Source organism: Lynx canadensis, chromosome B1, assembly GCF_007474595.2.
Source record: "Lynx canadensis isolate LIC74 chromosome B1, mLynCan4.pri.v2, whole genome shotgun sequence".
Classification (NCBI taxonomy): Eukaryota; Metazoa; Chordata; class Mammalia; order Carnivora; family Felidae; genus Lynx; species Lynx canadensis.
In genome coordinates this window covers 160,534,907-160,562,906 of record NC_044306.2, presented here as the reverse complement: position 1 = coordinate 160,562,906, position 28,000 = coordinate 160,534,907, and the positions used below count along the sequence as shown (strand labels likewise).

Genomic DNA, 28,000 nt, shown 5'->3' with positions numbered 1-28,000 from the left:
AGGTGAGTAGATCTGTCTGCTGAAGATTAACACATGCATGTCGTCACTGTTAGGTGTGATTGAAGCCCCAGGTGGGAGGTTGTGTGTGAGAGAAGAGGGACCAGGAAGGTGTGAACCTTGACTTGATATTTGCTGCTATTGAGGAATTGCTATTAATTATATTTAGGATGATACTGATATGGGGGTTATGCTTTCAAAAGCAGTTCTTTAGAGAAGCATGCTGAAACATTTGTGCATGAAGGGATATCTGGACTTTGCTTTGAAATAATCCCAACAAAAGAGTGGGTAAGAGTGTGAGTTGATTGTTCAAACTAAGCGATTGGAACAGAGGGTTCATTATAGTGTTCTCATTTCTATTAGATGTGCTTGAAGCTTTACATAATAAAGTGCAAAGTGGAATGAGAGCAAGAATGGACAGTTACACGTCTTAGCAGAGGCTTTTGGAGCCTGGACAATGCAAAACTTCCCCAACACTGTACTTTCAGTCAGGTTTGGTTTGCTCCCAGGTGTTTGGTATTAGGGTTGTTTAAGGGGGAAATCAAGGCAACATGTCTGTACTCCATGTCCAGGGAGAGTGTGAGGCAATAGCATGTACAAAATGGTGAATTAAGGTCTACAAGATAAACTGGTGCTCTCACCCCAAACCCAGGGGTATTGGAAGGACTCAGGACTTTCATCACACTATGGCAGAGGAGGGTTTCAGGATAAATCTATTTGAATCTTCAAAGGTCAGCATGCCTCCGTTTGACCTCTAGGTTGCAAATGCTTGACACAGGAGATGTGAAGAATAAGTGGGAAGAAGATATTGAAGACTTGTTAACCTGGATTTGGTTGAAGGAAGGAAAATGGTGACATAAATGTTAAATGGCTTTCTGCAGTCAGGGAGAGAGGGGGTCAAGGAGGCTCGTCCTGGAATGAGGTTTTACCAAATATTAGCTATGCAACCTTGTACAAATTACCTTTTCAGTGACAAGGAGCTAATAGTGTTTAAGGTTGGGATTGGAAAGTTTCCAATAAATTACACCCCTCCTTTTCTTCCCTGAATTCAGAAACAATTGAGAAACCCAGGCAGTTGGAGTTCAAAATAACTCATTTACAAAGGACAGAGCTGTTTGGAGAATGTGATTTTGGTAAACCAAATGGATTTGCTAATGTACCCATCCTCCTTAGTTGAATTGAGCCCCTGGCAGGACTACTCCACAGGGCACACCTATCCCCAGAGCAGATAGAATGCACTCTGCCTATGGATCTGAGATCTCAAGAAAGAAGAAATGCACTCCTTCTCCCAGATGCATAGGAGAGGAGTCACTGCTTCCATAGGTAGAAAGAAATAGGGGTGGCTGAAGGCTAAAAGCAGGAATTTCTTTCCTGGGGAATTCTTCCTCTCCACATGGAGCAGGAGTACTGCAAAATATTCATCTGTAACTTGTATCTCCTTGGGTTCTTGTGAAGTACATATCCAGTACATAGTAAGGAGGTTTTGTTTTCTTAATCATTATTAGTGGGTATTAAGAAACTTCTCATGTCTTTCTGGATAATGGATTTTACTCCCTCTGGTGATTCCAGTTATAGTCCCAGTGAAACACAACCCTATCCAGAGGTGGAGTTCTACTTGCCCACTCCTTGAGTCTGAGTTGGCCCATGACTTGCTTAGACTGAGAGAATGTGGCAAAAGTGACATTGTATGACTTCTGAGCCCAGGCCTCAAGAAGCCTTGTGACTTCTGCTCTGCCTTCTTGGAATGCTGCATAGGAAGAAACACAGCCTCTTTAAGAGACCTCATGGAGAAGTTCAGCCTTCTCAGACCTCATCTTTGGGCCCCTCCTCCAGCTCACCCTCTGCTGAGTGCACCCACTAAAGTTGCAGCAAGACCAGCTGAAGAAGTGCGCAGCTAATTTACAGAATTGTCAGGGAGAAAGTGGTTATTTTGGGGTAAGTTTTGGGTTGGTTTGTTATTCAGCAATAGTTAACTGAAACAGGCAATAAATAAGCTGGTGGAGCAGCAGATTGATGCCAATAAGGGTTGGGGAGGGGCAAGGGGTTCTGACTGCAGCAGACTGATTTCCATAGGTTCGTGAGATGTCCTTGGTTTTGGTCTGCTAAATGATCTGGCAAACATTTCTCCCTCAATTAGGTGTTTTAAGCCCCTTTTTTCAACTTGTGTGATAACCCACAGCCATCCCACAGCAGACCTGACCTTTAAACCAGTTGGCCAGTAAGAACCTACATGAATTGAGGCAAAGGGGTATACTGGTTGTTGACAAAGCTGAACCTTCCACCTTACCTAACTCCCCAGTCCCCCTTCCAGAGGGTTTTGCTTCCTAAGGACCCATCTGAGGAAGTCCTGGCCCATGACCTCCCTTGACAGCAGAGACATACCACAAGCATAAGGAGAGAGAGCCTGAAGACACATAATCTTTCATAATTTGTGTTGGTTCTTCTTTTCTATCTGGAAGGGGCTGCCAGATGGGAAACTTCCCCACCCGAAGCAGCATGCATCTGCCTGCCTGCTCTCTGTTGCCAAGGCGTGGTCTGCTAGAACTTCCAGGATGTTGAGCATCGTGGGCTGGATTGCAAGACAGGGCAGGCACAAGACTGGGGACAGAGAACGGTGGCTGTGTGAAGGGGGGGGGGGTTGCAGAAAGAAGCAGTTCGTTTTCAGTGCAAAGCAGGGAACAAAGTCACCCCAGGATACCAGGGACACAATGGTGGTGGTCAGGCAGCCACTGTGTAAAAAGGGCCGGAATGGCTGTGGCTCAGGCAGGTGGACATCAAAGGAAAGCAATAACAGACCCCAGGTAACACACCTCTTTTTTGTAACAATTTAAGCAGGTGGAGGTGGATCAGGGTTTAGATAGTTTGAAGGCACATTCCTGGCTTCAGCAAGCTTAAAACATAGCCTAGCTCAGGAAGCCATTTTGAATTCTGGCTTCTCTTGGATCATTACCACATGGCTGACCATGGGTAGAGAAAGAATAAGTGACTGTATTGTATGATTTCAAATATATGGGGAGGAAGTACAGACTTGTAGCTGGGAGTGTACTTTCTAGAAGAAGAATGGCAGGATTTAAAACCTGGAACTACCACTTACTAGCTCTCTGTCTTTGGATAAATTAAACTCTTTGGGCCTCAATTTCCTCTCTTATAAAATGGTAGTAAGAATAGTACTGTCAAATGCTTCTCCTCAAAGTACTACCAAAGAGCTTGTGAACAAAGCAAAGGTGAGTTTATAGCTTACTAAGGTAAGGGAGATCTCTACCTTCATAGAATGTTAACTGAATCTAATAAGGAAAGAGCAGTAGCGAGGTATTTATGAGTTTGGAGCTCAATTAGGACTGGGAAAGAGATTGATAGACACAGCAAGGCAAGAATTTCTGAAGGAGCCTTTGAGAATTGATGAGACCAGTGGAATACTTTCAGGTCAATAACAAAAGTTATTTGCAACTTCATCTTTTTGGGCAAGAGTTTCTTAAAACTTTATTATTGAAAGCAGTAGAATAGTAACTGTCATGTTAATATAAAAAGTAAGCTGTGTTGATGTCCAAGCACATCTCAGAGATTTTGCAGGTTTCATTCCACACCACCACAATAAAGTGAATATTGCAATAAAGTGAGACAAATACGTTTTTTAGTTTCCCGGTGCTTATAAAAGTTATGTTTACACTACAGTATATTAACTGTACAATAGCATTTATGTACAAAAAATACTGTACATATCTTAATTAAAATACTTTATTACTAAAAAATACTAAACATCATCTTAACTTTCAGTGAGCTGTAATCTTTTTGTTGGTGGAAGGTCTTAACTCCATGTTGATGGCTGCTGACTGATCAGGATGGTAGTTGCTGAAGGTTGGGGTGGCTGTGGCAGTTTCTTAAAATAAGACAACAATGAAGTTTACCACACTGATCAACTCTTCCTCTCATGAATAATCTCTCTGTAGCACATGATGCTGTTTGATAGCATTTTACCCACAGTAGAACTTCTCTCAACATTGGAGTCAATCCTCTCAAACCCTACCATTGCTTTATAAGTTTATGTAATATTCTAAATCTGTTGTCATTTCAACAATCTTCACATCATCTTCACCAGGAGTAGCTTTCATCTCAATAAACCACTGTCTTTGCTCATCCATACGAAGTAACTCCTCATCTATTCAGTTATCACGAGATTGCAGTAATTCTGTCACATCTTCAGGCTCCACTTCTCATTCTAGTTCTCTTGCTATTTCCACCACATCTGCAATAACTTCCTCCAATGAAGTCTTGAACCCCTCACAGTCATCCATGAAGGTCAGAATCAACTTCTTTTGAACTTTTGTTAATGTTGATATTTGGACCTCTTTTCATGAATCACAAATGTTCTTAATGGCATCTAGAATGGTGAAACCTTTCCAGAAGGTTTTCCATTGACTTTGCCCAGATCCATCAGGGGAATCATTACCTGTGGCAGCTATAGCCATATGAAATGTATTTTTTAAATAATAAGACTTGAAATAATACTCAAAATGACTCCTCGATCCATGGGCTGAAGAATGGATGTTGTGTTAGCAGGCATGCAAACAATGTTAATCTCATTGTGCATCTCCATTAGAGCTCTTGGGTGCATTGTCAGTGAATAGTAATAGTTTCAAAGAAATCTCTTTTTCTGATCATTAGGTCTCAAAAGGGGGCTTAAAGTATTCATTAAGCCATGTTGGAAACAGGTGTGCGGTCATCCAGGCTTTGCTGTTCCATTAATAGATCATAAGTGGAGTAGATTTAACATAATTCTTAAAGGCCAAACTTTTGACAGGCCAATGAAGGCTTGTCCTTTGAAGCTTTGAAGCCAGGCATTGACTTCTCCTCTTTGGCTATCAAAGTCCTAGATGGCATCTTCTTCCAATATAAGGCTGTTCATCTACATTAACAACTTGTTGTTTATTCTAGCTACCTTCATTAACTCTCTTAGCTAGATTTTTTGACTAACTAGCTGCAGCTTCTACATCAGCACTTGTGGTTTCACCTTGCACTTTATTTTACAGAGACAGTTTTCTTTCTTAAACCTTGTGAACCAACCTCTGCTAGCTTCAAACTTTTCTTCTATGGCTTTTTGACTCTTTTATCCTTGACAGAATTGAAGAGAGTTAGGGCCTTGCTCTGGATTAGGCTTTGATTTAAGGGAATGCTATGGCTGTTTTGATCTTCTATCCACCTTCTCCATATTTGCAATAAGGCTATTTTGCTTATCAGTTGTGTATTCACTGGAGTAGCACTTTTAATTTCCTTGAAGAACTTTTCTTTTGCATTCACATCTTGACTGGTTCAAGAGACCTAGCTTTCAGCCTATTGGCTTTCTTTTTTTTTTAATTTTTTTTTCAACGTTTATTTATTTTTGGGACAGAGAGAGACAGAACATGAACGGGGGAGGGGCAGAGAGAGAGGGAGACACAGAATCGGAAACAGGCTCCAGGCTCCGAGCCATCAGCCCAGAGCCTGACGCGGGGCTCGAACTCACGGACCGCGAGATCGTGACCTGGCTGAAGTCGGACGCTTAACCGACTGCGCCACCCAGGCGCCCCCAGCCTATTGGCTTTTAACATGCCTTGCTCACTAAGCTTAATCATTCCCAGCTTTTGATTTAAAGTGAGGGATGTGTGACTCTTCTTTTCTCGAACACTCAGAGGCCATTGTAGGCTATTAGTCTACCTAATTACATTGTTGTTGTATCTCAGGGAATAAGGATATCTGAGGAGAGGGAGAGAAACTGGGGAATGGATGGTGGGTGGAACAGTCAGAATGCACCAACATTTATTGGTTAAGTTCACTATCTTATGAGGGTTTCTGGTGGCCCAAACAATTATAATAGTGACATCAGAGATCACTGATCATAGATCACCCATAACAAATATAATAATAATGAAAAAGTTTGAAATATTGTAAAAATTACCAAAATGTGACACAGAGACACAAAGTGAGAAAATGTTGTTGGAAAAATGGTGCCAGTAGACTTGCTCTACCTATGGTTGCCACAAACCTTCAACTAGTGAAAAATACAGTATCTGCAAAGCTCAAGAAAGTGAAGCTCAATAAAAGGAGGTATCCCTGTATATGGGAACTCTCTACTTGCCACTCAAATTTTCTGAAAACCTAAAACTCCAAAAAATTAAAGTCTATTAATTAATGAGAAAAAGTAAATTGGTGGAAGAGGAGATTGCTACATGGTAGATACATTCCTGGGGGAAATGAATCATCCAACACAAATCAGGCTAAAACATGCTTTTGATTCTTCATTTACTTTGCATAAAGGGGCATTGTTTATTTTGCAAGGGAATAAGAGAACAAAATGAGAGCAATAGAATGTCTCACACCCATTGCCAAAATAAGCTTTCTCATTAGGTTAACAATCATGAACATTCAATCAATCTACTCAGAGAAGTAAATCTCAGCCTTATAGGAGAAATTCCAAATCTCCCTCAGTTGATTCCGTAAATAAAGGCTGTATCTTAGTGATTCTCATTAAAGCATTCACCACATCAATAAACATACATGAAGGTGTTTAACAAAGTGCTTTATTGTTAGTATCTCGTTGATCAGCAATCACTCGTTTAACTTCGTCAGAACACACAGTTTTTGCTCAGGCAAAGAACAAGCTTCTTAACTCCCTCTCTGTGGTGGAAGTTTGGTAATCTAGGAGAATTCAAACTTGCTCTCCACAACCCAACCCCAATCTCCTCTGGCCCTGGGGCCACTCACAGACTTCTCCCTCATGACACTCACCACCTTTTCTGCCTTGAATCGTGGATATAAACTCAGTCTATGTAAAACATGCTTTTCTTCTCTGTAACTCAGCTTACTTTCTAAACTTGAGCTTTGTTCCACAGAGCTGGTGGAAAAACAGCCTCACACCTTTCTGGGGTTCCAGGAGCCTCCCAGTGCCAAGATGTTGCATGGTGGGGCTTGAGGGTGGGGTGGGGCAGGGAAGGTCCTCTGGGCTTGGTCCACACAGTTACTGCCAAGACATGTTATCCCTTTTCCATATGTTCCCTACAGGTCCTCCAGCTTTCTGCTGCTTTTCTGCTGTGAATGGGATATGGGAGTCTCTGCCAGGACTGCCTGTGATCCTGCCTGCCTAGACACAGCCATTTTCTCTGGGATTTTCTTTCCTTAGTAAGTAAGTGACTGTTTTGCAAAGACAGGCACAGATCCTTTCTGCTCCTGGAATCCGTGACCTCTCATTTTTGCCCCCTTACTCCCATCTATAAACAAATCTTTCTAGTCTGGGGATGACACAGGCTCTCTTTCTTTAATCTCCCCCACAGTGCCACACCCTGAGGATTTCCTAAGGGCTTAAGATTTCGGAACAAGGAGCAAAATTACTTTCAAACCGTATCTCTTTTCTTCCTTGCTACATCCGTTCCCCAAGGCAATGAGATCAGAGCCTCCTGGGATGGAAGGAAGAGAAAGGGGCCCTACAGAGGAAAAGGAAGAAATCCACATTTTCAAAATGTTATGTGGCCATATATTTTATTTGCCTTACTTCCCCTAGTATATTTTAAGCTATCTGATAGTATGTTCTCTTGTGTCCTCCACAATACCTGTGGAGTGAGAAGGTGTGTCCTCTGACAATCTCATATTGTTCTTCCTTAAGCCTTGGCCAGTTTTGAGGAAAGCTCTCGAGCAATCCTGTAGGGTCATGATGGTCACATCCCTGCTGCTAAATCGTAAGACTTCCCTTCTCAGTCGATGCCAACTATTATATTTTTGGTTCACCTTTGGAGATATTGGGTATATCTGAACATAGTTCATCAGAATGGATGGAATTTTAAAACCGTTTTTCATCAAGTGGAACAGTTTTGGTCCAAATCATTAAATAGGGCGGGAATAGAAATCATCATATTACTACTACTGTGCTGGGGGTGGGGATGGAGAAGAGGCAGAAACCTTAATGCATTGAGGCTGCTACACCAAAATGCCACAGTGCTTATTCAAAATTTTCACATCCAAAAACCCTTTAGGCTGAGGCAACAAAGTCTATCTTAAAATGTAAATGTGCTATTTGGTGATGTCTTAGATTACCTTGGTAGTTACTCAGCAGAGTGCAAACCCTGAAGGAATGAGATACAAGACAGTTAAGTTTTGATGGAAAAATTGAAAATTGGAAAAGGAAAATAATAATCTCCCAAGGGAAATTAGAATTAGAAATGAAGTATAAGAGGTGTCCGTGTGGCTTAGCTGGTTAAGCATCCGACTCTTGGTTTGGCTCACGTCATGATCCTGTTATTTGTGAGATCAAGCCCCACATCGGGCTTTATGCTGATGGTGTGGAGACTGATTGGGATTCTCTCTCTCCTTCTTTCTCTGCCCCTCCCCTGCTTGCATGCTCTTTTTCTCTCTCTCTAAAAATAAATAAAGTTAAAAAAATAAAGTATGAAAGGGCCTCAGAAACCAGTACAAAAGTTCATAATTTTGTCCAGGATACATAGGCCCTATTTCTGTGGAAATGGTATTGTATGAGCCTATCAATTTTCTTTTGTTGTGTTTTTTTTTAAGTTTATTGAGAGAGAGAGAGAGAGAACAAGCAGGGGAGGGACAGAGAGAGGGGGACAGAGGATCTGAAGCAGGCTCTGTGCTGACAGCACAGAGACAGATGTGGGGCTTGAATCCATGAGCTGTGAGATCATGACCTAAGCTGAAGTCAGATGCTCAACTGACTGAGCCATCCAGGTACCCCATATCAACTTTCTTTTATGGGAGTTGTCCAATGAGAGCTTTTTTCATTCTCCACTCAATCCAGTAGGGGTATCTTCCCCAGTGTTACAGCTGGCTGGGCTGGAGTCCCAGGGCCCCTGGTGGCTGGCTCACCACTGGAAGGTGCCATGCTGATGAAGAAGGGAGAATAAGCTCTTTGCTTCGGCTGTCCACTCTTCTACCAGTTCTCTCCTGCTTCCACCAGCAGGGACTGAAGGTGTTCTCTATCACCCCCTGCAGCCCTAAATCTTGTCAAGGCCATTAACCCGTTCATTCTAAACTTTTCTATTCCTCTAGCATTTTCTCTCTAAAGAGGGGTCCATACTGCCACAGTTGGATCACAACAAGATATTTTGGTAGCCAGCCTTCTGTTGTGTGCTGAAAATGGAGAACTGGGTACTTGGAATGATCACCTTCCCCTCTCCAATTCCCATTTAAGTAGCTCTGGGGTGATCCCTGATCCCAAATGAGCTGCAGAGCAGCCAAGAAGATCTTGCCGGGACATCTCACAATGGGGTGAGCTTGTACACTTTGCACCTCTTAAAATCAAGGAAGGCAAAGACCTTATTGAAACCCTATCTGAGCTTCTGTCTGATCCTGAAGCTGAGTTCGGTTCTGAAGGTGCATGCAGACTTGGGGGGGGGGGGGGCGTTGCAATTGTACTGTATGAGGTTTGAGTACATGGCCCTTGGGAGTTCAGCTGCAATGCTGGGGCTGGATGCTGGGCAATCTACCAAGGGAGAGCAGGTCCAGGATCATTCATTCCTGCACCCCAGTTTCCAGCCTTGTGTCTGCCACCTCACAGCCACTCAGTCAATGCTTACTGTGCTGAAACAAAACTGCATTTAGTCCACATTTGTGGAACCGGGTTCTACCTTACCAAGCTTTTTAACATCCCCAAATAACGTTCAGGCTCTGAAAAGACAGATTAATTTTAATTGACTCAAGGTTCAAATTCCTGTCTCTCCGTTTCTAATTGCTGTCCACTCCCCCCCCCCCCACACCTCCACCAAGCATTAAAGAGCGCATGGTACAAAGGAGCAGAAAGTGAAAGGAAAGGCCCCTTCTTATTGCCAGACCAGACACTCATGTGCTTTTTTGGAATAAGTATTTTGCATCAGGACTGGACAACATAGCAGATTCCTTATGAGAGAAGATGAAAGGAACAACAGTTGTCAAGGACAGGAATGCCAAAGGTTTTCTCTTCTCTTCAGCCAGCAGCTCAGCTCCTCGAAGGAAAACAACCCATCTGTCTGGGATTTGTGTTAGAAGTGACCCTGCTTTGGCTTTTCCCTCAGACAGTGTAAGGCAAGTTCCTTATCATCCTTATTTAGACTCAGCTAAATCCATACACAGAACCTCTTAAGTTGCTGCTCCTGTTTTGGAACTTTCTGGGCTTTGAAGATGGTCTATGATTTATTTATTAATTACAGCATCTCAAATTCTTGGTAAAGTTTTCACTCAGTAACCCTCACAGCTCCCAATTGTTGGTGCAAATGAAATGACTTAGTTGAAATAGAAGTGAAGTATATAAACCTGTAAGAGATTCCAAATAGTTACTGTTTGACCTCACGGTATATATGTGGTAGCCCTGTTTTCTGAACCCCAAACAGGACACATTCAGACCATGAGAAAGATTTGAAATCAAGACTGCCATGGGAGCGAGTGATATAGTCAACGTTATTTATTGTGTATATTATTTAGATAACTAAGTTATTTCTCTAACCTGGTCTTGCTTATGTAGATATAATTACTTGTATTCAGTAACTTCATAGTTTGAAGTAGTGAAAACAGCTGTGAATAAGGGGAAGCAGGGAAGAGAGAAAATGGTTCAGATGTTCTGAATGAGTGTTCCAGAGATACAGGTGTTTACTGAACTAAAATTAGTTACGTGTAGCTTATTATATCATTCTATCATGCATATCATACATTATATTAAATATATGTTATATATCTTTTTGGTTGGAAATCCCATTAGTAAATAACACCACTTGTGTAGTGATGGCTCAGTGAATACTATTTGGCTGATCAGCTGAATTCCATTCACTTTAACTTTACAGGCAAGAGTGCTTTGCTGCTAGGTCTTTAGCTTAGTAATTTCCCTCATTTTGCCTTTGCAAAAAGTCATTGTTTGAGGTTTCTATTGCTATGTAACAAATTACCCCAAAACTCAGTGGCTTAAAATAAGTATTTATCATCTCAGCTTCTGGGAGTCTGGAATCGGGGTACAGCTTAGGTGGGTGATTTAGCTCCTGGTGATTTAGCTGTTGGCCAGACACTTCCCTCATTCCTTTGGTAGGTGGGCCTCTCCAGAGGGCAGCTCACAACATAGCAGCAGCCTCCCTCAGAGTGAGTAAGAGAGTGAGCAAAAGAGAGCAAGACAGTCATAGTCTTTTTGTAACCTAATCTTCAAAGTGACATCCCATCACTTTTGTGATAGGGTCCTGTCCACAGTCAAGGGAAGGGGTTTCCACAACAGCATGAACATCCGGTGACAGGGATCATTGGAGCCATCTTAGATGCTGCCTAAAACAGCTAAAGAAAAAGAAGTGACCATTTTACGTGTTATCAAAATTCATGTGACCTAGATATGACACAAAATACACAAGCAATGAAAGAAAAGGTGGGTGAATTTGACTTATCAAAACTGAAGACTTTTATGCATTAAGAAAGTGAAAACACGGGGCACCTGGGTGGCTCAGTTGGTTGCGTGTCTGACTTTGGCTTAGGTCATGATCTCATGGTTTGTGGGTTAGAGCCCCGAGTTGGGCTCTGTGCTGACAGCTCAGAGCCTGAAGCCTGCTTCAGATTCTGTGTCTCCCTCTCTCTCTGCCCCTCCCCCACTCATGCTCTGTCTTTCTCTCTCTCTCAAAGATAAATAAACATTTAAAAAAAATTTTTTTAAAAGAAAGTGAAAAGACAACTCACAGAATGGGAGAAAAAAATTACAAACCATATATATGATAGGGTGTAGAATCCAGAATATGTAGAGTTCTTACAACTCAACAATAGAAAGACAAATAACCTCATATAAAAATATGCAAAGGATTTAAATAGTCATTTCTTTTTTTAAATAGACATTTGTAAAGAAGGTGTACACCTGGCCAATAAGTCCATTAAAAGGTGCTTGACAGCATTAATCATTAGGAAAAGGCAAATCAAAACCGCAATGAATACCACTCCATTCATATTATATTTACAAAAAATGGAAAATAGCAAGTTTTGTCAAGGCTCTGGAAAAACTGGAATCCTTATACACTGCTAGTGTAAAATGGTGTAGCCACTGCGGTGGTTCCTCAAAAAAGTTAAATATAGAACTACCACATGGCACAGCAAAGCTACTCCTGGGTATATACCCAAGAAAAATGAAGCTATACACTTGCAAAAATACTTGTATGTGAATGTCCATAGCCATATTATTCATAATAGCCAAAAAGTAGAAGTAATGCAACTGTCCCTCACCTGATGAATGCAAAAACAAAATGTATTTTACCCGTACAATGGAAAATTATTCAGCCATAAAAAGGGGTGAAGTCCCAGTATGTGCTACAACATGGATGAACTTTGAAAACATTATGATGAGTGAAAAAAGCCTAACAAAAAAGCTACATATTATGATTCCATTTAGATGAAACATCTAGTATAAGTAAATCCATAAAAACAGAAAATTCATATTTTCCAGGAGAAACACTGAAGGAAGGGGGAATAGGCACTGAATAGATACTGAGGCTGTTTTTGAAGTAATGGGAATGTTCTGAAATTATATAGTGGTGCTGGTTGCTCAACTCTTTATATACGAAGATCCACTGAATTGTATGCCTTTAAAGTGGTGAATTTTATAGGTAAATTATATCTCATTGGTTTGTATATGTCTATATATCATTGGTTTTCAACTTCGGCAGCATATTAAAGCCAGGTGGGAGATTTGAAACATCCAGATGCTCAGGTCACACCCCAGAATCTCTGGGGTAGGATCCAGGCCTCGGAGCTTTTCAAAAATCCACACATAATTCCAGTGTGCAGCCAGGGTGGAGAACCAGCAGCCTAGAGGATCATGACTCCTTAGCAAGTTGCCTTCACTCAAAAAGTGACCGTTTGCCCTCTCTATCTTCCTTCCAGTAACGGGAATCGGCAAAGAAAGCTGCCTGCCCTTAAGGACAGGTCTTCTTCCAAATCAAGATGGTTCCTTAATCTCTCCTCTAATTCACTGCTATTTTCCTTTCTGTGGGTGACTCGGAATGTTCAGTACTTTAAAGAGGGCATACTTTAGGCTTAACATATTTTTCTCTCTCTGGGTTAGGTTACTGTGATTCAACTGTGGGCAGACAATCATTTTTCCACTTTGGAACAAAAGTTGGATTCTGTCCAAATGGGTTGGCACTTTTGCCCTGAAAAACCTGGATTTTATAGTTTGTGAAGTTCTGAGCAAAAAATTCAGATGCAAGGAGCTAGAAATGTGAGGCCTTTTACACTGGGCCTATGCTCTATTTTTTGTGTTTATTCTCTGACTGTAACACTCAGGTTTATTTAACCGGCTTTAATCTTGGCCTTCCGGAGTCCCAGCCTTTGGTATTGTAAATCCTCCACTGCTAGTGGATCACCAAGTTCCTCTGGCACCACAATCACTCTTTTTGGCAAACCTATCTGGGCTTGTGTCCCAAATCACAGTGGTCCTGATTAAATTCACCAACCAAAGCATTGGTATTTTTTTTTTCATTCACCCCGAAAAGCTATAGGCAATTTGTGAAAAAGATACAAATTGGTGAAGAAATAAAAATTAGAAGATTTAAAAGAACTATTGAAAAAAAAGATCAGCAACAGCTACTTTAGGCTATAAAGGCCAAGTCTGTGCTGTTCTAGCTGGTAACCTACTCTTGGGGGGGGGGGCGGGCGGGTGATGCCAGTAAACACACAGGACCATCAGCCTTGGCACCGTTCACGACAATAGCAATGACAGGCAACTCTAGAAAGGAGACTAAGCAGGGACTGACTACTTCAGGAAGCTTCCAGTAAGTAAGAACACAAAAAATTGCAGAGGCCTGTGGAGTGCAGGAAGGGTAGACAAGAATGGGTAGGGAAGTGGAAAGTGCAGATGTGTGGATCTGCTCCTTGAGAGCCATGGAAACCATCTATCTTTCTGGAATTAAATAAAGTAGAATGCACAAGTCTTAAAAAAAAATAGCTGAGTGATTTACATATATAAAAATCTGTGAAACCACAGGCAAAATCAATATTTAGAATGTTTCCCTCTTCCCAGAGAAATTCTCTCATAACCCTTCCAGGCCAATAGCCCCCTTCCCTCACTCAGAAGTAGCCCTGTTCTTATTTATATTACCGTAGATTAGTTTTGTCTGTTCTTGAACTTTATACGAATGGGATTATACAGCATTTATTGGTTTGTGTATGGCTTCTTTTGCATAGGGTAATGTTTTGGGGAGCTATGTGTATTGTTATATGTATCTGTAGTTTGTTCTTATGATATTGCTGTGTAGTAGTTCATGATATAAATATGCCATAATGTTTATCCATTGTCCTGTTAATGGACATTGAGTTGTTTTCGTTTGGGGGCTATTATATATAAAGCTGCTGCGAACATTGGTATACATGCCTTTTTGTGGACAAAACATTCCCTTTTCTTGGGATGTGTCTAGGAGTAGAATTGCTGGGAGATAGGTCACTTATATGTTTAACTTTAGCAGACACTGCCAGATGGTTTTTCTGAAGTGGTTGTATCATTTTTCACTCTTACCAACAGTGAGAATTCCAGTGGTCATTTTTGAGATGAAAAAGCAGTCAGCAACTACCTAACCTGAGCCAAACTCCTTGCGGCATGAAATTTGTGAAGATCTGTAAGATAGGGGACCAGCAATGCTTTGCAGCTGAGGGATGAAAGAAAACGAATAAAAACAGAGGCCAGAGAGGGTGCCTGTAACTGTCCCACCCCAACCACCGCCAGCAGGAAGGAAATCCAGTAGCTGGTTTTGGGTCTTTTCCTAGCATGGACATTAGCTAGTTAAAGGGATTTGATGGAATGGGAGATGCTAGATTTTTTTTCCAATTAACATAGTGAAAAACAATAATACAAGAAAGAAAAAGCAGGGTATGTAGCAATGTTTCTCCTGCTTCTCTGAGCAGGAGAGCTGGTTTAAAAATACAGAATTTACACTTTTATTTTTTATTTATTTATTTTTTTTTCAGAATTTACACTTTTAAAGAGATACTCTAGTTGATATCATTGGTATTTCAAAAGCCACTAAGAAATACTGTTTAGAGGTTCAGCAATGCCAGCACATATGTGTGCCTGGAATAACAGCAGGAATATTCCCTTCTCACTTGACTTTACATTAGGGCACCTTGTCGACACTGTCCGTTTGATCTTTAGTGTTTTGAGTGTCCTTTTCAACACATAAGGGGCACCTGGGTAGCTCAGTCAGTTAAGGTTATGCATCTGACTCTTCATTTCTGCTCAGGTCATGATCCCAGAGTCATGGGATGGAGCCCAAGTTGGGCTCTATGCTGAGCATGGAGCCTGCTTAAGATTCTCACTCTTTTCCTCTGCCTCCCCCTGCTCACACTCTTTAAATAAATACATACATACATACATACATACATACATACATAAATTTTTTAAAAATTGAAGAAAAGCTTCCACCATTCACTTTATCCCAGGGTGGGGATAGGGGGTGTCTTCTTCCCAGTAATGCAGTTTCAAAAGTTGACAGGCAGCTTTTTCTCTCCCTCTGTTGCTGCCAAGGAGGACGATCACCTCAGGTAACTCCATCCCCTTTTAAAGAGATTTACCATTAAGTTTCAATGTTGAGCTAGGAGGAGATACAAAAAATTACCAAGATAACATTACAAAGTTAAAGCAATTTTGGCACATAGTGGCCCCTTGATAACAAGTCGAAAGAATTATATTAATTTCATTTAAAAATGTACTAAGTGCCAATTACGTGACAGACGCTATTCTAGGCCAAGGAATACCCATATAAAGTGCATACAAAGTCCATGCAAAAAGTAGGAGACAAACACCCCTCTACCCCAGCTAGCTGAAACCTGCACAAAGCTATCTTCCTCTTCCCACCTCACGTTGACCTTCTGCCCCCAAGGCCCCTGGAGGCCCTTCTCCGGCCCTCTTCAGCCACCTGACTCGCTGCCACTAACTCCTCCCTGTGGATCACAGCCCACTTCATCCCACCTCTTTCCCCTCATCTCTCCCCATCCCCCTCTGCTTCATCCCACCTCTTGAGCCAAACAAAAAAATCAAGATGGCAAAGGCTTCTATTTTCAAGAAGCTTTCATTCTAATGGGGAATTGTATTTGTCGGGGGGGGGGTAAGTGCTGTAACAAAAGCACACACACACTCATGAGCACCTAATTCTTAGTGGCTTTAGCACAGTAATAAACCATACTCTTCAGCATTTCATCTCAGTCTGATTCAGGTTGGAAAGAGGACAGGTATTCCACTCCAGGCAGCTATTCCTTGTCCCACATTCCTCTGTGCCCACAGAGCCCTCTCCCTTCAGCCAGCAGGTGGGAAGGAAAGAACTAGGAGATCACATGGCTAATTTTTATGGCCAAGCCTGCAAGTGGCTCACACCACTTTACCCACATTGCCTCCACCAGACTGAGTCAGTGACCACACCCAACTGCAAAGGAGGTTGGGAAATGTAGCTGGGTGCAAAAGAAAGGAAACAGAGTTTGGTGTACCTATCATAGCTGCTACTGCAGGGGTGAAAAATAAACAGGAAGTATAATCGGTGTGGTAAGTGCTGTACTATGAGGAGGTAAGCAGTACTTGATAATACACAGGAAATACACCTAACCTAGCCTGGGTTTGGGTGGGCCAAGAGAGAAATTGCTGAAGGAATTGAGGCCTAAGGTGGGGCAAAAAATAGAAAATCAATTTCCCTTTAGAATATGGTAACTTTTCTGCTAATGAGGTACCTCCTTGCATGAATGATTTGTTTAAATCCAAAAACAGTTGTTTTTTTTCAAAGTAACCATTAGAAAATAATAAGCCCTTTCCTGGGTTGCTCTTATTCTCTGCTTTAAGAAGAAATGGCCCAATGTGGCATTCGCTATTGGCTTACTGCCAAAGAGTCATTCGTTCCCTCTTCCTTGATAAGAAAATGACACTTTTCTTGAGCCATCAAGTGACAGTGTATGCTGCAAAAATGGATTCCAGGAGATGGACTGTAATTAGTCTAAGGCAACCATGGTAATCCAGTTCACCTTTCATTCATTCAACAAATATTTAATAAGCTCCTGCTATGTGTCATTCTGTTCTAAGTGCTGTTTTCACCAATTATAGGCATGGGGTTCATGGAGCATGTGGCCCAATTCTAGATAATGAGGGGAAAGGGGGCTTCTGGGAAAAGCCTTCCTCTCTGATAAAGTAAAATGAGAGTTGTCTAAGGAGAAAACCAGGGCTTTTCCTTCTTGCGTTTGGATGATATATGTGGGACGTGATGCCTGGAACTAGATCAGTGTCTTGGGACCATGAGGTGATGGAGAAAAGATCCAAGAGAGGATAACCTAGAGCTCTAGCCAACTTCAGCTATTGAATTAAGCAAACCTGGAATCACCTGCCTTTTTAATACGAGACAATAGAAAGCCTGATAAACCACTTTCAACTGGATATTCAGTCACCTATAGCCAGAAGCATTTAAAGAAATACACATGATTTTGTTGGCATTGTTTTGGATTAGAATAGGAAAATGTTTTTTTAAGTTTATTTATTTATTTTTAGAGAGAGAGAGAACATGTGCACATGCAAATGGGGGAGGGGCAGAGAGAGAGAGAGGGAAAGAGAATCCCAAGTAGGCTCCTTGCTGTCAGCACAAAGCCCAACATGGGGCTCCATCCCATGAACTGTGAGATCATGACTTAAGCCGAAATCAAGAAGAGTTGGTCGCTTAACCGACTGAGCCACCCAGGTGCCCCGGAAATATTTAATGAATGATGAAGAATCTGATATTTTTCATTTTCTTCTCAACTGTGTTGTTCAATCATAGAGGGGTTTCTATCCCAGATCTCTTTCTGAATAAAAACCATCTTCCATAATCTTATTGGCTCCTCCTTTGGCCACTGCAGATGCCCCATTGGAAGTAGATGTGTTTGAAAGCAAAGCCACTTTTTCTTCTAGGTCCCCTACCTTTGTGCCCTTGAGATGGGGCACATGAGAGGATTTTTTTGGGGGGAGGGGTTGGTTTTTTAAGAGGAAGCTCCTTATTTGCTGATGATGAAATTGATAGGCAGATTTCTTCCTTCCTTCTTCTCTTCCTCTTTCTTTGTGCCTTTTCCTTTCTCTCTCTCTCCCCCTTCCTTCCTTCCTTCCTTCCTTCCTTCCTTCCTTCCTTCCTTCCTTCCTTCCTTCCTTCCTTTTCTTCCTTCCTTTTCCCCTTCCCTCTTTCTCTTCCTCCCTCCCTCCCTCCCTTTCTCTCTCTCTCTCTCTCTCTCTCTCTCTCTCTCTCTCTCTCTCTCTTTTTTTTCTTCTCTCACCATGGAATAAGTTGGGCTGCAAGCAGTGTTCTTTGTGGCCTGTGGGATTTTGGAGGCTCCCTGGATCTTGTTGAAACAGAAACCTGGCAAATTCCATGTTCTAATTCAGAGCTTCCTGGCTGAACTCAATGGAACTCCAGCTAAGGAATTAAGTTGGTAAGTCAGTGATATTTGAAATGAATAATGGAGATATTTGGGGATAAGCTTTAATTTTAGAATAAGTATGTCACATAGCTTTTTGCTAGAATGATTTGGGATAGTCACAAATATTTAAGATGCCACTTGGCTTTCACTATGTTGATGATGTCAATAAAGGGGCTATCTTTCCCATGCACTGTAAGATTTGAGTGCTAATGCCTGTTTGCTTTGACTATTATGTCGTTGATCCAAAAGATAATCATCCTTTTGAGACTTTCATGTCTGTCCATTTCTTATGTCATTGGCTGTTTTGACTAATAGCTATAATTTGAGGGAAAAATGTATTGTATTGGTTGGGGTACTGGCAGGAAAAAGATGGCAGAAGTTATTGCAGATGATTAATGAAAGGGTTCTACAAAGATGTGAGAGTATCAAGAGAAACCAACAAGGGGCAGTGAAACATTAAGGCTAATAACACTATTTCTAGGGGTCAAATGAGTCAAAGGGAGAGAGACGTTATTGGAAACTGGAGAGATTGATAGCTTTGGAGAGAGCCTCCTGCCAGCAGCTGTGGCCTTTGCTAGAAGAACATAGTCACTGTCAAACTGTGACTCTGGATATATAGGGAAAAAATACCCTGACATTACTCTACTCTTATACTCTGATCTTCCTACTAGTGACTGTCATTGGCTAAACTCAACCAATAGTCAGAGGGAAAGGAGCTTGGCTGAGACAGTCGGTGAATGTCACCCTCCTTGGCCACAGAATAAGGTAGAAAAGGATGGACAGTAGATCTGGAAGAACAAATAGGGCTACCCATTTGTGTGCCTTCATTTTCCTTGTCAATAACTTTAGAACCAGTTAATATGTAGGCAGGTCCTAGATCCATTCTTTAATAGCTATATGCTTTTATGTTTAGGATATTGCCTAGGCTCTGCAATAAGAGATCCCCAAACACTGCAACTTAACCAAACAAATGTTTATTTCTCTATTAGGCTCCTTCCTGGATAGGAGTCCAGGGCTGATGTGATTGATGGTGTTGAGGGCTTTGGTAGATATTAGTTCTGTTGAAAAAATATTCCCAGCCTCCTTTCTCTGGAAATAAGGGAGGGTTGTACTTCTCTGCCCCCTTGGGGTTAGATGGTGTCATGCAACTTGCTTTGGTCAGTGAAATGTAAGTATGGGATGTGCCAGAATCATTTACTTGCCCATGTTTTCCCTGTCACTGAAATTTGCATGGAAGCATTATTAATATGAAGGACAGCCATCCTGAAAAACTTCTCAGAGCTGTAGCATATTTGTGGGAGTGAGAAATAAAACACTGCTTTTAAGCCACTGAGATTGGAGGTTGATTGTTAATGCAACTGTACCAGGTATTTTTGAGTAATATGGAGACTCAGGCTCCTTTTGTTTTTTGCCTTCCAAACTCTAAGGTGCTGCTGCCACCTACACAATCTGAGACAGCTCATTACCATAGTGACATTCTAGTTCAGGGAAGTGGGAAGAGAACAAGAGGGCACACATATTATTTTTAGAGGCATTAACCAGAAATAGCACACATCACTTCCTTTGGCATACCTAGTGCTTTAGTTATCTGTTGCTGCAAAACCAATGATCCAAAATATTAGCATATTAGAACAACAAATAGTTTTCAGGGGCAGCTTAGCTGGGTGGTTATATTTTAAGGGCTGCTGTTATCTGAAGGCTCGAAAGGGGCTGGTGGATGCACTTCCAAGCTCACTCACATAGTTGTTGGCAGACCTCTGTCCTCACTTGCTGTTGTCAGGAGGCCTTAATTGCTTGCCATATGGGCCTCTCCACAGGGCTGCTTCACATGGCAGCTGGCTTCCCCCAGAGCAAATAATCCCAAAGACAGACAGACACAGAGAGAAGCTGCAGTGTCTTTTAACCTAATCTCGGAAGTGACACATCATCACACAGACCAACACTGGTACAATGTGGGAAGGGACTATGCAAAGGAGTGAATACCAGGAGGCAGAAATTGTTAGAGGCATCTTGGAGGATGGCTAAAAAACCTAACAGTAGAGAGGTGAGAAAAGTTCATCTATAGCTGGGCGGCCATCTCCTCAGATGAAACTGGAAGGGGAGAAGGGTAAAGGGGACACACAGAATTCTCCACACTCTCTTCTAGCCACACAAGTATACATGTGCACTTGCCTTCTCATACATGAATATACAGTCTGCATCCTAAAAAAATTCTAGGCTTCTGGATCGTAGTTCCTATGCTCCAGAGGATTCTTATCCTTAGGGTCACTAGCCCCAGAAATTTGCCTTCTTCACTCCCAGACAAGGCCAAATTCCCATGTAAAAAGCTTTTTAAGAAACAAGTGGGGAGAGGGAGCTTCCATCTGGAAGAAAGAATAAGAAAATCCTTCTGCATTGCTAATCTGGAACTCTGAGTCATATGAACTATGAGTCATTTTGCCATTATATGTAAGTAGTTGGAGGAGTTACATAAATTGAGATTCAAATCTAATGTTTCTTATGTTTTTCCAAGTTAAGGTGGTAAACTCATAAAAAGACACAATGAAATTTAAAAAATTTTATTTAACATTTGTATATTGTTGAGAGACGGAGACAGACAGAGAATGAGCAAGAGACGGGCAGAGAGTGAGGGAGACACAGAATCTGAAGCAGGCTGCTCCAGGCTCTGAGCTGTCAGCACAGAGCCTGGCGCGGGGCTCAAACCCATGAACTGCGAGATTATGACCTAAGCCCTGAGCCAAAGTCAGATGCTCAACCGACTGAGCCACCCAGGTACCCCGCTACACTGAAATCTTTTTTAAAAATTTTTTTAGTTTATTTATTTATTTTGAGAGAGAGTGGGGGGCAGAGAGAGGGAGAGAGAGAGAATCCCATGCAGGCAGGCTCTGTGCTGTCAGCACAGATCCCGACATGGGGCTTGAACCCACGAAATGTGAGACCATGACCTGAGCTGAAATCAAGAGTTGGATGCTTAACCAACTAAGCCACCCAGGTGCCCTCACACTGAAAATTATATTCATAGGAGCACATCCCCAGTGTGGCAGCACTTAAATATCTGTAAGCATACAAATGATGGTGAAGGAGAAGGGAGAAGGTCTCTAGAAACCAATACTTCTTCATGCCTATAATTGTTTATGAAGAGCACAACAACATAGCACCAGGCTTCATAAAACCCCAAATCTTATTCTGCTGCCTTGCCAACATAAGCAGTGGCTGATGTCCCAGATCCTTGCCTGACTTATGTCCACTTCACTACCTCTCAGTACTTCCATCATGGGAAAAGAATGTGAAGTTCCAAATTATTTTTCATTGCCATTGTTATGACTAGCTACTTTGGCATTGAATTTGGACAGGGACACATTTGGAACAGTTGGTATCAGGTTTTAAAATGACCGTTTAGTGGACAGTGGAATATGTGGAGCAAAATTTCTATGTGGAGATGGCAAGGGTTAAGAGAGAGTAGCAAATTGTCCCCACGAAGGTGACAAACTCCTGTCTAATATACATTTGCACTTAGTTCAAAAAGGTATGTTCTGATGTCCATAAATTATCTACTTGTCATCTTGTCCTTTAATGTGCAAAACTATTTTTTTTCTCAAGTCCCCATCAATTGAGAATAATCTGGTACTCTGCCCAATTATTTTCAAGGTTTATTGGCCTATATATTCCTGGTTAGTTTTTTACTTTGATTTCCTGTTTCTCCTGGACTCTTGATTATTCTAGTAGCTGATATTCCTTCTCCTATACACTCCTCTCTCCCTTTCTTCACTCTGGCATTAGTCAGGATTCTTTTTGCTGCAAATGACAGATATACTGCAAGAAGAGAATTCGTTAGTTCACAGAGCCAGGAAGGCTGGGTAGCCCAGGGGAAGAGTGGGAAACCAGGGCCTCAGGACCTAATCTCCCTCTTGCCTTCTCTTTGAAACTCCCATCTCTGCCTGGTTTCATTCTCTTCCACTACAGAGTGCCCTTCTCATATGGTTGGGTAGATGACTGCTTGCAACCCTAGGCCTCTATCCTCATAACTCTCCATGCAAGAGCATAATAGAGAACTACCCCTCCAGATCCAATTGGGAAAACTCTGGTGAAGGACTTTGGCCCACATGAGGTCAAGAGCCCATACCTTGTTTGGGTCCCGGTGTGCACTGGGGTATGGCATTGTGATTGGCCAACCTGGGTCACATGTCTGATTCTGAGTAGAGTGGGGATTCTGTGGTGCTGTGAGTAATTGGTCTACCAGGACCATATGAAATAGGAGGAGTTCCCCAAATGTAAAGGGGTTAAAGAAGAAGAGAGCAGATAGAAGCAAATGTTTCTTCAGTCCACTGTGTGCCAAAAACACAGCTCAAGCAGCTCCTTCCTCATCCCCTAAAGGATCACCATTGCAAGGTCGTTTGTGTAATGGAGCTTTCTTGAAGGTTGATGATTTAATCAATCATGCCTACATAGTGAAGCCTCCATAAAATCCCAAAAGTACAGGATTCACAGAGCTTCAGGATTGGTGACCACGTGGAGGTGCTGGGAAGTATAGTGTGCCCAGAATGGTCATGGAAGCTCAGCACCCCTACCTCCTATATCCTCCATATGGCTGTTCCTGAGATATATTCTTTACAACAGACTGGACATCTAGTGAGTAAACTGTTTTCCTGAGTTCTGTGGACTATTCTAGGAAATTAATCACATCCAAGGAGGTGACCCTGGGAACTTCTGATATAAAACATCAAAAACTTGGGGCGCTGAGGTGGCTCAGTCAGTTAACAGACAACTCTTGGTTTCAGCTCAGGTCATGATCTCATGGTTTGTGAGTCTGAACCCCATGTCAGGCTCTGTGCTGTGAGTGAGGAGCCAGCTTGGGATTCTCTCCATCTCTGTCTGTCTGTCTGTCTGTCTCTCTGCCCCTCCCCTACTGGTGCCCTTTTCTCTCTCTCTCTCTCAAAACAAACAAACTTTTTTTTTTTTTAATTTTTTTTCAACGTTTATTTTTTGGGGACAGAGAGAGACAGAGCATGAACTGGGGAGGGGCAGAGAGAGAGGGAGACACAGAATCGGAAACAGGCTCCAGGCTCTGAGCCATCAGCCCAGAGCCTGACGCGGGGCTCGAACTCACGGACTGCGAGATCGTGACCTGGCTGAAGTCGGACGCTCAACCGACTGCGCCACCCAGGCGCCCCACAAACAAACAATTTTTTAAAAACCACGTTAAAAACATGTCTCCCCTCATATACCATAATATTGAAGTTAATAAGAGGTTACCTCTGGGTAAAGGAATCATGGGTAAATTTTATGGATTTTGTTGGTTTTATTATATGTTTCTGTTTTTTACTTATCTCTACTTCCACAATTAACAATTAAAATTGGTTCAAGGCAAACAAGGAAAAACAGAGCCTGCTGCCCCTGTGCTCTTTACCAAGAAATGCAAAACTCTTCCCACAAGCTTCCCACCTTCCCAACCCCACCCAAATCTTCATCCTAAGCCTCACTGGCCAGAGGGTATCACATGACCACCACAGCTCCAAGTGAGGTTAGAGAAATGAGTATTTCAATTTTCCAGCCTCTACAGCCTTGCCAGAGAAAGGTGGCAAAAGAGAAAGGTGTTTGGAGTATTACTGGTCTAAGCAGCCAACACTATATGCAATAGCAGAACTGGGACACCAGGTGAAGAAAGAGGGGTTGTGCAGTTTTTCTCAGTCTGGGGTGGGTGTTATCACTTTGGTGTGTGGCCCTGGGTGTCCCCATACAGGGGACACATACAGGTCTGGGTTCTCATACAGGTCTCGTTCTCATTAAGACTTCTCTCAGGCATCAAAATGATCCTTGCCCCATTCTTGTTAGCACTTTATAGGAATAGTAATTATTATTACTATTTACAAAATGCTTTTTTTGAAGCAGAGTATTTCCATCCTTGTATTACAGTTGAAAGAGTAAACTCAGGAAGGTTAGTATTATTAACAAATCTGTATTTAAAAGGGCACTGACTTTCCCTGTCACTGCTGAGCCTCCAAAGCAGAGGCTCTAGTACATTCAAGATTCACCTCTACCTCTTCCCCACCACCAGGGGCAAGGAAGGCATTGCAGCTGGTGGTATAATAGAGGTTGATACTGCTTTACCAGAAGTGCTGAAGACTGGCCTCATCTATGATGGCCTAGCACAGGGAATTCCCAAGCTGCCGAAGCCTTAGACAAGCACCAAGCCCATCTGGTGTGCTTGCATCCGACTGTGATGAGCCAATGTATGTCAAGTTGGTGGAGGCCCTTTGTGCTGAACACCAAATCCATCTAATTAAGGTTGATGACAACACAAAACTAAGGGAATGGGTAGGCCTCTATAAAACTGTTGGAGAGGGAAAACCAGAAAACGGTTGGTTGCAGTTGTGTGGTAGCTCAGGACTACGGCAGACTCTCAAGCCAAGGATACCATTAAGGAGTACTTCAAATGCAAGAAATGAGTAAATAAAAAACTTGCCACTTGTTTAAACAAACTAGTTAATTAGTTAAAAGGACACAGAATTTCATTTTCTCCCAGCATGTGCCATTCAAGGACTCTTGACTCTTGGGCCTGGTGAACACAGGAAGTGATCCTTCTGTCACAAATGGTGCTTCTTGGTGCCAAGGTATACTCTCTGCCCAACTGGTTAACACCTCTTGTCTTGGGTGCATTGTTCTTGAATCATGTCTCTGGTGTGCTAGAAAGACTTCTGACGTGGGTCTTAGACATGGTTTAGTGTCTCTTTCGGGACCTGACATGGGTAAATCACTATGCTCTGCATCTGCTTTGCCCAGAGTCATTTTTTTCCTCTCTGTTAGCCACTGTCTGTAAAAGTAAAGAAAGTTCTCTCTATGCAGGTATTTATTATGTGCACACATCCTTGCCTCATCTCCACCTTCTCCTTTTATTCTTTCCAGAAAGTGATGTCAGCATCCAGCCCTGGTGCTGAGAGATGCTGAGGGCACCACTAATTAGGTTGCAGGGGAACATGCCAGATGAGGCTATTCTTTCAGACCCTGGGTTGCTGTGTGTTGTTTACAGAAGAAATGTCTTAAGGTAAAGGGAGAGGAAGCTTGCCAAGGATGTTTAATGGGATCTTGTAAACATTTGTATATTGAATGACTGTTAGTGTTTCTTATTCTGGGCTCTTTATTTTAAAGATCGAAAAAAATTGTGCCTGCATTGTGGGTAAGAGTTCAGAAGTGTAGACTACTGTCACTCCAGGTTGGGTTGGCCGACCCTGCTAGTGGTCTTTCCAATATCTACCCTCTCCTTCTTTCTAACCAACAGAACCCCGTTTTGTTCAAGGCAGCAATATGCTCAGTTAAAAATGTTCACTTTCCTAGCCTCCCTTGCATTTAGGCATGGCCATGTGACTCAATTCTGGCCAATGAGATGTAGGTGAAAGTTGCTAAGTGGGGGCCTCCAAGAAACCTTTTGTAAAGGGCAGAGACTTAGCTGGCATTTGCCCCTCCCCCTCTTTTTTTTTGTTTGAAATGCAGACTCAATGGCCAACCATCCACCTGGTATCCATGAACACAAAAGCTACATGTTAAAGATGACAAAGTAGGAAGAAAGAATGACCATAGGTCCTTGACAACATCAGGGAGTCACTTACCTGCTGCTGTCCCATATAAAAACAATCACGTAATCAATTAAATAAAAAAGCCTATTTGGTTAATACATCGTAATTGAGTTACTGGTCCATGTAATCAAATACACTCTTAACTGATAGACTATTTAGGCATTTAATGTGCTGTAATAGAAAATGGACACAAATTGCCTGTAGGGTCTGTGAGAGAATGTGCTGCTCACCCTCACGTGTGCATATACACCACTTGGGGACCTTGTTAAAAATGCGGGTCCAGATTCAGTAGGTCTGGATTGAAGTCTAAGATTCTGCATTTCTCAGAAGCTTGCAGCTAATGCTGATGATGCCAGGCCTGGACCACACTTTGAGTAGCAAGGACTTAGAAAATGACAGCTCTTTTGTCAGTCTGCTCCTGTGTTGGAGCTATTCTGTTTCTCTTTGATATGCTTATTTGGTTAAAAATCTGGAGAGGACTCAATGCATTTTCAACAAAAGGCTTTTATTTAGAATATCATTTCAGAGACAAAAAGCAGTTCATTTTGTTTAGTAAAATACATTTAACAAATGCATTTAAATAAGGTAAATTCAAGACTTTTGTGGATTTTTTTCTTACTTGATCTTCTGCCAGGTGGAGTTTCTGTCTTCCAGCCTAACTGGGTTCTTTCCAAGTTAATGCAGCTATAATCCAAGGAAGTGCTTTATGAAATCCAAATGACTCAAATCTCCCTCTGTATTCTCACTTAATTTCAATGTATTAAATGCAACATAAGGAAAACCACTTAGGAAAGTAGAATTGGAAGGAAATGCTCCCCCTCCTTGGTCATGTTATCTTTTCAACAGAGGCCTTGCCTACTCTGAAATGGATGGCAAAAATAAATTGGTACTGGGAGGTGATGGTCGGAAGCAAACCAGATGATTTTCACACCATCTATCATCAAGACCCAAAGGGAAATGCAAGCCCCACCACTTTCCAGCCAAGACACTTCTTTACACAGAAGCTACATATAGCTTCCTATTGTTATTTTGTTTTCTAGTTATGTACACTTAAAAAATACAACATTGTGTTAAATAGCAGGACAGCTAACAATGGAACACACAGCACTACACTGAAAAACCAAAAAAGCTTGGTTAAGCTGAGGAGAGAAACAGCAGATGGTCTTCATGGAGGGAAGCTGCTGGTGCCCACCATCTCCTTAGTCTGTCACGGATCTGCACTCTGAGGGTAGGCCTTCCGACCGCCGCCACTGAGCCAGGCGCTGCTTAAACCATTTCTGGAGGAGGGAAATGTATAAAATTACTTGTCACATACTAAACAAGTGAAACATCCCTTCCCTTTCTACAAGGTAGCCTCTGTGGTCTAGCTGGAAAGGAGGAGCAAGGAATGTGTCCATGGAATGGTTTTCTCATTGTGATACTTGTCTTCACCTGCTTTGGGGACTTGCACCTGCTATTCCTATGCTTAGCATGTTCTATCTTCATGCTTACCTGATGATCTCCCTCTCATCCTCAGGTCTCTATTTAATAGAACCTGCTTGACAAAGGCTTCCCTAACCACCCTGATCTAAAATGGGTTCTCCACTCATTTCCTTATTCTCTATTTTAATACTTGTTACCTTCACGAATTTTTAATATCTGGAATTACTATGTTTATTCACTTGTTGCAGTCTACATTTCCTTCTAGAAGATCATGAAAGCAGAGACTGTATTCATCTTATCATCATTGATTGCATACTAGGCCCTTAGCACAAGGGCTTAACAGAGATTAATTAGTGTTTCTTGAATGAAAGAAGAAATTGAAGCATCTCCTTGATGCCCAGATAAATCTCTATAGCCACTATATCTCAGCCATGTGTGGTGATGTCATCAAGGACCCTGGTCATTAGAGGTGCTTAGTAAGTACTGGTTAAATAAAATGAATGGAAAGCAGAGTACTGGGCAACATCAGGGCACTTCTTGGGGATCCATGGAATAGATTAGCCCAAACTTTCCTGCTGCAGGGCTGCTGAGCAGTGAGAGTAGAGTGGGCCCTCCCAGCTTACTCAGAA

General features: G+C 42.0%; 1 protein-coding gene and 1 pseudogene across 3 annotated transcripts in view; one reads left to right on the top strand and one right to left on the bottom strand.

Annotated features, from left to right (window-relative positions):
• The first annotated feature begins 2,745 nt into the window (after positions 1 to 2,745).
• Positions 2,746 to 25,291, top strand: LOC115513074 (annotated as a pseudogene).
• Positions 25,292 to 26,435: 1,144 nt separating this feature from the next.
• HOPX (HOP homeobox) overlaps positions 26,436 to 28,000 on the bottom strand; it is a 31,368-nt gene continuing 29,803 nt past the window's right edge. For all 3 annotated transcript variants that reach the window (XM_030313808.1, XM_030313806.1, XM_032592978.1), the window contains one exon: positions 26,436 to 27,226. In XM_030313808.1, coding sequence (XP_030169668.1) covers positions 27,149 to 27,226 — 78 coding nt within the window. In that variant the 3' untranslated portion in view covers positions 26,436 to 27,148. The remainder of the gene's footprint in view (positions 27,227 to 28,000) is intronic.